This window comes from Mus caroli, unplaced genomic scaffold, assembly GCF_978045245.1.
Source record: "Mus caroli unplaced genomic scaffold, Mus_caroli_1 scaffold_13, whole genome shotgun sequence".
Taxonomy (NCBI): domain Eukaryota; kingdom Metazoa; phylum Chordata; class Mammalia; order Rodentia; family Muridae; genus Mus; species Mus caroli.
In genome coordinates, this window is record NW_028227268.1 from 80,862,981 (window position 1) to 80,876,208 (window position 13,228).

The 13,228-nt window shown below is 40.8% G+C and overlaps 1 protein-coding gene across 2 annotated transcripts in view; it reads right to left on the minus strand.

Moving 5' to 3' along the window:
* Gabrb2 (gamma-aminobutyric acid type A receptor subunit beta2) overlaps positions 1–13,023 on the minus strand; it is a 212,615-nt gene extending 199,592 nt beyond the window's left edge. Inside the window, exons 1-4 of one of the 2 annotated variants that reach the window (XM_021176879.3) lie at positions 12,697–13,023; positions 11,318–11,543; positions 11,101–11,192; positions 10,106–10,173 (exon numbers count right to left, since the gene is read on the minus strand). In XM_021176879.3, coding sequence (XP_021032538.1) covers positions 10,106–10,173; positions 11,101–11,192; positions 11,318–11,394 — 237 coding nt within the window. In that variant the 5' untranslated portion in view covers positions 11,395–11,543; positions 12,697–13,023. Of the gene's footprint in view, positions 1–10,105; positions 10,174–11,100; positions 11,193–11,317; positions 11,544–12,212; positions 12,324–12,696 lie in introns of those variants that run through there. The other variant, XM_029483941.2, reaches the window with a different exon arrangement.
* Between the last annotated feature and the right edge of the window lie 205 nt (positions 13,024–13,228).

Here is a 13,228-nt window from a genome sequence, read left to right on the forward strand (position 1 = left end):
CAAACAGCCAGGCCTTCCATTGTTTAAATGTAAGATAATGTGGTATGTATGTCTATGTGTTGATATGTCACATCCAGATAAGTGCCAGAGGGGTCCAAAGGCATTGAATCCCCTGGGCTTGGAGTTATAGTCAATGGGAAGATACCTGGTATGGGTAATATGAACTGAAATCAGGCTTTCTGTAAAAGCACTATACCTTGTTGTCAAAGCCTTTATTATAGTTAGAGACTAGCCAGTTATTTCCCATTTCCTTTCATGATGAAAATATCAAATTCACTTCTAATTTCACTATAAACCATTGTTTCTAAAAGAATGTCATCTGCTGACAATATATGAGCCTATGATTCCTGAGAGCCTTTGGCATGTGGAATTCTGTTTCATGTTTACTAAATCATGTTCTGAGCACAGACTCAGAAGACATGAATGCTAACATAGAAAAACCTCAAGGGTCACAGCATATTCATATTCCTATCTCATCATCTGAAATGGTCTTGTCTCTATCTTCCTCTCACTTTCAGCTTCTGCAATAAAGATGAAGTCTACATACTAGAGAAAGACTTAACTCTTAATGTAAAATCTACTTCAATATCTACTATATACCCTAACTAATAGGGTGCCCCTTTCGTTAGCACTTAATGAATATTTTCCAAAAGGCTACAATGACAGTGCTTTCTCTATGGCTCCAACAAATTCAGCCCTCACTGGTTGCACATCTGAGGATAGCCAGGCCTCTGCTGTACTTGCAAAGGCTGGCTTTCCAATCTCTAGTCTTCCTCTGTGGCTCACTCACATATCCCTTTCCTAAGGTGTACATTGATTCACCTTTAAAACTTCATTAATTTAATTGTCGCTGTTGTGTTAGAAGGAAATTTATTTCATCTTCAATTGCCTGAGAATTGCTTATAGAGAAGACCTCTTGGCAGGGAAATAGACACTGGGTGCCAACTTACAGAGCACAAAAATGAGAGCTGGCAATAGAAATGCCTAAAGCACATTAACAAAACTGCCATCCAAAGCCAACAGGCAGACATCTCTCCAGACTTATCCATACAGATTGCAACAACCCATTTATCCTCTTGAGTAACATACAACATGATAAAATAATGTAATATAGTAAATATTTGGCAAATAAGATGCATAGCTGGAAACGTCATATAAACTTTTGTTTTATACCTTTTCAAAATTCATCAATATTAATGTTTTCTTCTTTAATATTCAGTTTTAGTGCATGTTTACATGACCCAAAATGTGTTAATTTTATAAAAACTGAGAATGTCATAGCTGTGTAGATATAAGTCAAGGTAATATTGATACTTTAATACAGTTATCTCTTTTGCACATTTTGCATATAATTATTAATAAAGGGGAAAAACACATTATGTGCTCCTTTATTTTTTTAGTTAGTCACTTACTGTAATTGTAAGCTCCTATAAAATAAATGCAACAGATTTCTTTTTTAATAAAAGGCAATGAGTAACTGGTAAATGATCATTATGTTCATATATTTCTACGTCATACAAATTAAAGAGAGAATGTAGGGCCACCTCATAGGAAGAACAACAATATTAACTAACTAGATCCCCCAGAGATCGCAGGAACTATATCACCAACCAAAGAGTATAGATGGAAGGACCAATGGCTCCAGCTGCATATGAGGCAGAGGGTTGGTATCAATGGGAGGGGAGAATCTTGGTCCTGTGGAGGCTCAGTGCCCCAGCATAGGGAAATGCTTGGGCAGTGAGGTGGGAGTATGTGGGTGCATGGAAAAGCACCTAGAAATGGGGGGACTAGTATGGGAGAGGGGTTTGCAGAGGGGGAACCACAATGTTTGAAATGAAATAAAACAACCAATAAAAAAAGAGAAAGAAAGCAAATGCAAGTTTGCCTTGGTGACAGTGATGTTATGTATTTTTGTTACTATAATTGTAAATTATGAAATTAAAATGCACATAAATGCAGATTAAAATGTCCTATGAAATTAAAATGCACAGTACAATACTGTAAAATAACTGAGCATTGTACAAACTGTGAATAAGAACACGAATTAAAATGTAATACACCCAAATAAAAACAATTTTAAGGAATTAACAAGAAAACAGATTTTTTTTTCGTATTCTTACATTGTTTACCCACAATAGACTTTTAAAATAAAATGAGAACAGCCATTAAATACAGAAAAACATTGCTCAGTAACAGTGCTTTTCCTTACTCGCTTGGAGAAAAAAAAGCACGCTATTCTTAACACCAGTGACTGAAAAAGACATCACTTGATTTCTATTATTTAATGGCTGTCACTTGCATTTAATAAGTAGAAGCAAGAGGTGCTGTTGAACATTTTATAGTACATGTAGCAGCCCTCTACGATAGAGTGATATTTGACCCCATATACCAGCAGTGCCAGAGTTCAGATGGTTTGAATGAGTCCAAAATGAGAAAGTGTCCTTATTAAAATGAGTCCTTCTTCCCCTAAAGACTTTTTTCTAATTTATCCTCTTGTAGGGATTCTGTCATTGTGCAATGGGTTAGAAGAAATTAAAACATATATGATGCATTTCTAAAGTATGGCATTGAAGAGTGTCCCCCATCAGCTTCCTGTGTACAGTTTAAGCCCATAATCAGATCTTTAGTTCACCTCCCATTCAAGTAAAGCCTTTCTGAGTACCGAGTAAGAGAAATAACAGATGATGTACTCTGAGAGAAAGCTAAAAGAAATGGACCTTAAAATCGGAATTATTCAATGAAATGGTTGTTCAAAAACACATGAAAAACTTTAAAATTCCATGCTTGTGATGAACTATGGTTAGGTCATGTAAGAAAGGGAAAACATAGAAGAGAAGGAAGCACAGCATCTTGATAAGAATGAAGGGGATGTAAGAGTGTGGTGGTTTCGTGCAGTGCCTCCCCACAGTTTAACTTCGTTAGAACAGTTTAAAGCTGTTGTAAGTGAAGACAGCAACATAGGTGACGATTACTCATCATGAATTAGTAACCTTTATGATCACTTGATTGATATTGCTGAAGCACCACAATAAAATTAGACATGATGCTGACTGGTACTCATTAGCAATGAAAGAAATGAATTACACAATCAGCTTCCTCAACTACTTGACAAATCTTAGACAAATCTTGATATACACTGGCTAAAGTTCCTGACCGAAGGAATCACTTAATTGAAATTGAGATGTTTTAAAACTAGGACAAAGAATGATAGTAACATCTTATAAATGACTGGCTCATCTAATCGATCCTCTAATTTCTTATACACATACCACATATACCACCACCACCACCATCACCACCACCACCACCACCTCAGATGAATTAAAAACAAAACCATACAAAGTGTATCCTGGTAGAAAGGAAATGATCATAGGTAGACTTTGCTATGTTAAAAGTACAGTCTAAATGAGATGCTAAGATTGAGAGATGTGAAAGTGGTTATTTGCTGCCTGTGTGACCTTGAAAAAGCCATTCTTCACCTCTGCACTTAAGGTTTGTCTTCTCATAAATAAGTTGATTGTAATGATCGCAGATTTTATAGGAGGTTTGATAATGAGATAATGAGAAATAACACAAGGACTGCATAAGAACTCAATAAACAATAGCTGCAATTCTTTTATCCTATTAATGAGGTGATGATGATAGTGGTTGCTGAACACTGCGCAGGTGTAGGAGGAGGTGGAGGAAGAGAAGAAAGAAGACAACAGGGAAGAAGAGAAACAAGGTGGAATGAAGTATAGGAAAGCATGTGAATAAGAGGAAGAAGAATGAAATGAGGAAAGAGAAAAGGGTGAAGGAGAAAGAAGTTGATGAAGAAGAAGATGAATATTAAGAAGAGGAAATTGAGGGGGAAGAAGGAAAATGGGGAAACATGGAGGGAAGAAGTGTGAAAGAAGGAGGAAGAGAAAGAGGAAGAGAAAGAGGAAGAGAATAATTTGCCAATACAGAGTATAAGAGTTTCTATGAGTGATCTGTTTAGAGCTAATCAGACCTGTTAGCCTGGAGAGTTCCCTATGCATTCCACAATAGCAGTGCTGTCTCTTCTGATTCAGCAGATAATGTCTCAGTAAAGAAATCCCTCAGCTTCTTACTCTGTTCTATATTGTTCTTCATTGTTGTTGGTGGTGGTGGGTTTTTTTTTTTACTTTTTTATTTCTTATTATTACTTATGTTCTTCATTTTCATTTCAAATGCTATCCCCTTTCCTAGTTTCCTCTCTAAAATCCCCTATACAATCCCCCCTCCGCCTGCTCCCCAACCCACTTCCTGGCCCTGGCATTTCTCTGTATTGGGGCATTGAGCCTTCACAGGACCTAGGACCTCTCCTCCCATGATGGCCAACTAGGCCACCCTCTGCTACATATGCAGCTAAAGACATGAGCTCTGGGGGTACTGGTTAGTTCATATTGTTGTTCCTCCTATAGGGTTGCAGACCCCTTCAGCTCCTTGGGTACTTTCTCTAGCTCCTTCATTGGGGACCCTGTGTTCCATCCAATAGATGACTGTGAGCATCCACTTCTGTATTTGCCAGGACTGGCATACCCTCACAGGAGACAGCTATATCAGGGTCCTGTCAGCAAACGCAGACACTATTGCATATATTGTTTGTTGAATCTCCCACCTTTTGCCCCCTAGAGATTATTTCTTGTCTAAAGTGCACATGGCTACTTTTAAAGCAAATTTCCTCTCCTCAAAAATGTAGTTGGCCTCCAACCACTAAAGCATTTATCATTGTGCTTTGTTAATATGTTCCCGTTACTGTGACTGAGAAACAACACTTACAACTTCTTCAAAGTGATTCCACAACATGGATACTGATGGACCACTTGTTTCTCATCTAGACTCTCATGAGCATCAGTTGGAAAGACATTAGCTGATGGCTCTTACATCAACAACTCCTTGGCTGCAAGTCAGGTGCCCACCATTCTCTTTCCTCAGCTCCTTTTCCGTTTTCTGCTACATAAACTGCAGTGCTCATAGGACCTCCATTTTTAGCTATCTTTTGTTTCTCTTTTAATTTTCTCCCCATACAGTAGTAGTACATCCCACTTACCTGACACAGTGTTCAAGTCTATGAGCAAGCCTTCTTTCTCTATTGTAGGCTTCTGTTTTTCAATCACCTACTAGTTACCCCCCCCAAAGGCTACATACATGTAGAAAATTCAAAAGCAGGGTTGCTCAAACTGAACACCCCATCAGCCAATATGCCATCCTTCCAACCTCCACCACCATTCTGATCTTCTCCATAGCAATAAATGACACCATCAAATCATGGGATTCATCTAAAGCATACCACTCCTGATTTGTAAGCTTGTGGGTTTTATATCTCCTTCATTGCTGTCATATCTTAACTCACCCATACACCCTAGCCTTTGTACTTAGCTTTCTTGTCTTCTCCTGACCTTAGACTTTGTTCTACTCCTGGTCTGAATTTCAAAACCAACTTTTAGAGCTTGAGTGAGACTGTATGATTCTGCTTAGATTCTTGCATGAGTCTGTACTCTCTTTAGAAAGATAACAAGCTCTTTAGTAAGGTAGGTAGGCAGGCAGGCAGACAGACAAACACTCATAAATACACATTCACACAAGGCACATATGTGTGCCCATGTGCATCATGCACAAGCACACACACACACACACACACACACACACAACTCTATATGATCTGATCACTTTCTCTGGCTACATCACCAACTCTTCACTCTTCTCTCTAGGGTCACACCAGCATTTTCAACCTACTAACAGATTGACACCATTTCTTTCCCCTTTGCATTGTCTCATTTATGTCGGTTCTACTGGGAACACCCATCCACAGATCTCTAGCCTCCATTTTGACATCAGCTATGTAGCTCATCATTATTCTATATTTTTATAATGTTCTGTCCTTCAATGTACTTACGACTTGACATTGGAATTTAGTCTACATTATTTTAAATGGTGCATGTCTTCAAATTAAGCACTATGATATGACTATGCTGTATTTCCCCACATCAGCATTATAGATTGTTGACAGTTAATAGCAAATTTCTGTTATGACAATTAATTCTTCTTTCAGTGCTGGAAACATCACATACTATCATAGTCAATATTATTTGTTTGATATAATTCATCGATATTATAGAAGCAGATAGCAAACTATGTAGCAAATAAGCCAACTTGTCATACCAAATAATAAATGAGCATTGAAATTAAGCATCAAAAGACTGATAGAAGACAGAGACCACTAGGCATCTGATTGGCTGCTGAACAAAGACATGAACGAAAAGATACGATGTAGGCTAAGCAAATGTCAGAAACTGAGGCCGAGTTAAAGGTTGACATACACTTAAATGTATATAAAGTTACATGAGGTCAGGGGTAGGGTGATATCCTTTGTTGCTCTGTCCATCAGGCCTTACACATATCTTGCTTATAGTAACTGCTAAATAACTATTCCTTGAATGGAATTTTAAGCTCTGCAGCTGGCGATACAAGAAACATCTGTATATTTTTAAAGCATTACTTCTCTCCATTTGCCATTCCATAAAAAGGTAATTTTGTGAATGTGTTTACTAGAACTCTTTCCTGAAAAGTGAAATATTGCTTTAGTTGGTTGGCAAATGTGCCATTTCAAAAATGAAGAATCTGCCTCAAATGAAGAAAAAGCTATTTTGGTCCATAATTCTCAGAGCCAAATTTGAATCGTAAAATGCACTTTTCATCAAAGAATCTTAACAAAAAGATTCTTGCCAATTTAACCAAGACATCTAAAAATATTTCATTCTAGAGCCAAGCTTCCTGCTTAGCGGCATCTAACTGAGATCATGGAGTCCAAAGACTTTCCATTGGGTAATGGTCACTCAAGCAGAGAACCTGCTACACTGTCACCACCTTCTGAAACCTCAGAATGACACACTGTTTAGAAATTTTGGACTTCTTTCAGATTTTCCTCTATTTCAAATTTCCCTGAAACTTTTATGTGTTCAACAACTGCTATCACAAGCAACTGTAACTAGAGATACGTGTAACTTGTAGATGGAAGTCTCTTAATGCTTATTCTGTACCGTTCAACCAGAAAGAAATGGAGCCCTAATGAGGTACATGGCTACAAAAAAATGAACACAGGACAGCAGGAATGTATGCTGGGTATGATGAACGTTTGCCTGTTTTTTACCCCCTCGTTAAGTTAAATGAAATTAATGTCATTTTATTAATCCTGGTAGTTATCTGGGACACTAGAAAAAGAACTATTCCATCCTTTGACAATTAAGGAAATAAAGACCCTTAAACTTTGAATAACCACAGTGTGACCAAGAAATGGAGCTGGCACCGAGCACTCCTGATCCAGCTCTGGGTCTTTCTACAAATATCATCTGTTCTTTTTTTTTTTTTTAATCCCATCAATGCACACTTATATTGCTGCAGTTCAAATATGTGAATGGTCTGTGGAATGTCATTTTTGAAAGGCAGATGCACAATAATAAAAGTTACAGCTACCAGAGACTTCTCAAATATCACAAAAGTTCACAAGCCATACTGAACAAACAAGGGCATTAATCAACCTTGAGATTTCACTTAAATAGTTAAAAATCACTCTTTAGACAATAAATATAATCAAAACATCCTAACCCTGGTAGGCCTTTGTACTAGATACAATACAAGCCTTACCAATGAGTTATCAATGGGGGCCTAATTCATCTGTTGCTTCCAAGTGAATAACCATATTTTGAAACAAAATAGTAGTTATATGTGTTACAAAACTATTTTGGAAGATTAATTTTAGGTCAGTAAGACTGGCAGCCCAAAGTGTGGCTGGACAAATACACTGGTGTCAGCATTAAGCTAAGAAAGGAGTCTGGCTTGGAATTTTTCACACCTGCTTCAAATCATTAATGCTACACTGTTGTCCCATTTACAAGCTGACATTTATTTTTGCACTTTCGACATCCCATGACTTCTCTGCAACAGTAAATAGCTCAAAGTGATTACACCCTGCCTCAGCTGGATCTATATTTTGACTAGCAGGTCTTGGCATTGTGTCCACCTCTGATCCCTCTCCAAAATGGTTCATGCAGGGGGAAAATGTCAGTTGAAGTTTCTGAAGAGAACAAAAGGTTTACCACTCTATGCTATGTAAGGATATAATACCCACAAGTCATTTCCAACCTATTTTAGTTACCTGGAGTCATTTTGTGAGCATTGCTTTATCTCATAAATATTTTTCTATGAGAAACTTTGTGATGTCTTTAAAAAGCAGTTAGTAAAATAAAGCTTTATTGGAGAAGATGAGCAAAAAATTTAAAATAATAAATGAGATACAAGTTTGACCAAGCATATGTAGAAAATATAAAACTTAACTGATTTCTATTTAACTTTGACATTAGAAATTCCATTTAGAGCCAAGTACCTGGGATTGTAGAGGTACCCAGGTTAGGACACTTTCTATCACTATGCTGAAATTCAAATATGTAAACTGATGGATGACTTCTCAAATATCACAAAAGTAAAATATTTGCATATCTGAGGAATTAATTTCTTAAGAAACACATTGTCTATCTACATAGGACAGTTTCCTACTGTGTCTTTCCAAGTCATCAAATATTATCTTTCTTCTGTGTTTGTGTATCATACAATAAAAATATTCCCAATTATTAGATTATAAACTTTCTGTTATTAAACCACTGCTGAGTTAGTTGATGATCCCCCAGAGTCTCTGTAAAATGGTCAGAATCTTATGATACCTTTAGATTGTTACTGCCCAGCATCTGTAACTGATATTCTAGATGCCACTTTGAATTCTGGGAATATGAGAACTTCTGTTAAATTTAGGTGAGAGCCAGGCTAAATCCTAATACTTCAAATTTCTTGAGTTAATTAGTATGTCCTAAATTTTATGTCCCAATGGCTGGCTTAGAAGTGTTTGTATAAAAGCTTACACACTTCATCTCTTTCTTTAATTATTTGTCCAGTCTCAAGACAGGAAGACAGGAGGATGTCATAGAACAATCTGAAATGGGCTGTGTGCTATCAGATCTGAAAGGAATGCTGGAATATTAAGGTTCACTTGATCTAGATTCACTTCCAAGAAGAGAAGAGGAGAGGAGAGGCGAGAGGGAGGGAAACAGGGAGGAAGGGAGGGAGGGAGGGAGGGAGGGAGAGAAGAAGGGAGGGAAACAGGGAAGGAGGGAGAGGGAAAGAGAGAAAGAGGGAGAGAGAGAATTTACAGGAGAAATGTCCCTGAGTTAACTGGGGGAATCTGGGACACTTGTCCTTGTCATGTATGTCCACAGTGCTCCAACGTGGGCAGCAGGGGGCGCTCCTGCATGAAGCATACCCCCCCAAAAGTGCTTCCCTGTTGGAGAACACAGGTTCTTCTCACACCCCTCTCTCTCAGTTCTTATTCTTTGTCCAAAGACTGAGTGTTGCTGACAATAAATTGTATGTGCTTGGTACACATAATGATTAGTGTCGCAGGAGCAGTAAGAAAGTACACTAGGTATTAAGCTTGCCCTTTTGGATAAAGACTGGCCAGTTTTTTATTTGATTTCAGTGGATTAGCAGAAGGGGTTAAAGGAGATGGAAGGTGGTGGGAGGAGCAGAGATGTCAAATGTCATTAAGTACTAGGAAGCAATTTCCTAAAGCAACAAGTGGGCAGCAACACCCCAGAACTAATTACTTAGTCACTCTGTGAGAGTTTAGTTTGTACGATAGACTTCCTGGTAGGTTTTTGTTTGGTTGTTTTATTTATTCAGTCATTTATTTAGTCACATTTAAATGCTCCTTTTACCATGACTGAGCCCCAAACACAGAACTGTAACTTGACAAACTGAGGCTTTCAGGAAGCTGTGAGAGCCATAGCTTCTGCAGGGCGCCTTCCAGCATATTGCTGCCTGTACAAGTGAATGTGTGAGGTACTTTACCCACTCTGTATTGGATCCAAATTGGAAAAAGTGCAAAAACCCAGCAGTTGTTTTGTAATTACACATACCATGAATTCCAGATAAATATACCATTCTCCTGTCCTCACATTATACACATATTCAAACATACTCCACCCCCCCAGCAACTGCACAGCCCCCACACAGTCCCCATTACAGAGACATATCTATGAGCATTAATACTCACCATATTGACCTCAGAAACCATATCAATGCTGGCAATATCAATGTTCATTCCTACGGCCACAGGGGGACCTGCAAACCAAGATGGTCAGCCATGTGACTTCTCAGAACTTATTCATACCAAGAGTTGTCACTGGGAACTCTAAAGAACCCCCTCTGTAGAACTAATGCACATATTCATCACTTTCCCACATCTTTGCAGTACGAATGTGGGGGTACTCTTCTAGGAATATGCACACATGTGCTGGTCAGACAATGTTGCCAGCTCTGTCTTCACATGTTGATGTCTCAGCATGTGAATTCCTACAAACTCACAGAGCCCTAGGGATTTGTGTATTTTGCATTGAAACCCCCTCCTTTTTTTCCCCACCCACTTCTGTGTGTAGGTTTTAACTCTTTAATTCCATTAAGAGTCTGAGCAACATTAAATAAATGGCCACACTAGCATATCTGGGGCTCCAGGGAGAGATGCCCCTTTTCCCTCTGCTATCTTTATTCTCAATTCCCCAGACCCCCTTCTCCCCTATGCCATTCGCATATAGGGCTGGGTGGAATCCCGACATGAGCCACTTTAAACCATGGCCAGAACTCTTCTAAAGTAGGTGGGCACAGAGAGTTGAGGCCACCTCTCAGCCAACTGCCTGCACACTGTGTCCTCAAAAATACTCACATTTTAAGACATCCCCGGCTGGGCACACTGTTAACTAAACTTAAGAGGTTTGTATCTCAAGAAACCTCAGACTGGGAACAATGATGTATCACGGTGAAGGAGAATGAGAGCGGTTACGAAGTCTAAGGGGGTCTTCTTGAAAGACCTCTCAAGTGCTGGACAGAAACTGGCTTAAGTTTGGATCTGTTTCTTAGCAAGGTAAAATAGGGAAACATTCTATACATCACATGCACCCACAACTAAGGAGAGGAAAGAGAGTGCACACAAAGCCCAAAAGACAGCTTGGGCTGGAGCTGGGCTGTTTCTTATTTGCAAGGCAATCCCATTACCTCCAAAATCTGGTCTCAGACGAATGTCATAGCCTTTCAACAGTCTGTCCACCGTCTCTTTAACCAGCGACATATTACTAGGGTCATTGACACTAAAGAAAAAAATGACAATAACCAGGAATGAATAAAGAAGACAGCACGGCATCTTCAACAGCCCTGCTCACAGAGAGGTATGCAGACAGAGCCCTGACAAGTGAGAAAGGAAAGAGACACTTACCTCTGAGCACAGACAGCGGTGATTATTAAGGGAAATGACCAAATCCCAAAGTAGCCCCTTTTCCGGACTCTCCACATCCCTTTAGGTTTTGGTGGGATTGAGGGATTCACTGAAGAGAGGAGATCCAACTTAGTCTGCCCAGTGCAGTAATTCTAATGTGGAGCGCATGCGCACGGCGTACCAAAACATCAAAGGGGCAGCGGCGGCTGCCGGGGACCGAGATTTCCTTGTTTAAAAAAATTAAAGGGGAAAAAGGAAAAGAAGCATATATATGTGTAATATGTACATGTTTGAATAATATTAAACTACTACCCCAGAAATGCATCCAGAGTAAAATCTTCGTTGGTTTTTTTCTTTCTTTCTTTCTTTCTTTAAGACAAAAGCAACCAGAGCGTCTGGTAAGTTTCTGTTCTAGGAGGTAGTTGCACCTCACGACGTGGTGGGATTTTAGAGTGTGTGTGTGTGTGTGTGTGTGTGTGAGTGTGTGTGTGTCCTTAAATATTAAAAAGAAAAATAGGAGTAGGGAGTAGGGAAGATTGGTTCGTGAAACCCTTCTCCTCCCGATCTAAGCCAGTTGAAAGGGGCAAGGAGTTGAACTTTATTTCCTTAAGAATAGCAATCCCCTGCCTGGGACAAGCGGAGGTGGTGGGGGTGGGGTGGGAGCGCTAGGGGTGGGGAGGGGAGCAGTGGGAACCAGAGTCCGAGGAGGAGAAAAAAACCAATGGGAGGAATGCTGAGCAAACGTTGGATTTTGAGCGAGGGGGGGTGGGGTGGGGAGTGGACTGTGAATATGAAAGAATCGGAATGGCTTTGAGAAGAAAGGGGAAGGATAAGGAATTCAAAGATGCTCGTTTTTCCTGGGAGTCAAGGGACGAGCTTTTTCTTCACTACTCACGAGTGATTTCTTTCTCTTCCTCCTGCTCCCCCTTTGCCCCCTGTTCCCTGGGAAGAAAACCTCGGGGTCCTGGTTTCTGGCGCTGTGACGCTCCTGACCCGCTAGTCCGGCTATTTATAGCAGGAGGGGGAGGGGGCGAGGGGAGCAGTCAGGCAAAGGCTTCTCTGGGTTTGGGTCTGACTCTGCACTGGGAAATTATAAGTGGTCAGGATGAGGTGTGTATGTGTGTGTGTGACTGAAGAACAAAAGAAGTGGGGGCGTGAGGGACAGAGGGTGACAGGCGTTCCAGCACAGGTGCTGGGCCAAAAGGCATCCAGTGCGAGGGCGGGTTGCAGGGTGGGATGCGCTCTTCTGGCCCCCCACGCCTCGCGGACGCACGCGCACCGCGCGCGCGCGCGCGCGCACACACACACACACACACACACACACACACACACACACGAGACACGTGCATTCACAGTCCTTGCCACCCACCACTCCTTACCTCACCAGCAGGAGCTCGCCACCCACTATTGTGGCCCAACGGAGCTGCACCCGTGCCGCTCTGCTCTGGACAGTTGAAGCTGCACCTCTGCGTCCAAACCCAGTGGTTCACAGAAGACAGGCACAATGAAGGAACCCCGAGACCGTTTGAGCCACCAAGCCACCTATCTACACACCACAATTTCCCCTCTTCCCTTTCCTAGCCCAAGGGGACCCAAGGCTGCCCCCTTCCCTCCAGCTCCAGGCTCAACACGGACACCAGATCCAGACTCATTTCAAAGGAAAAATCATTTCCTCTGCTTGGGGCGCGCGGGAGGGGGGGAGGAGTTGCGGGGGGGAAGAGGATGCCGAGAGCACCGGGACTGGGATGCCCTAGAGTCCTGTTCCCTGTTTTATCCTGAAGACAGGGAGCAAGCAGAGCAGGTGCATCAACTACCCTGGCACTCTTTGATGAAGAGGTAGAAAGGCAGAGCTCAACACTGGGTCCTGGACCCCAGTATCCAACCTAAATCTACTACTGAGCCTTGTCATTT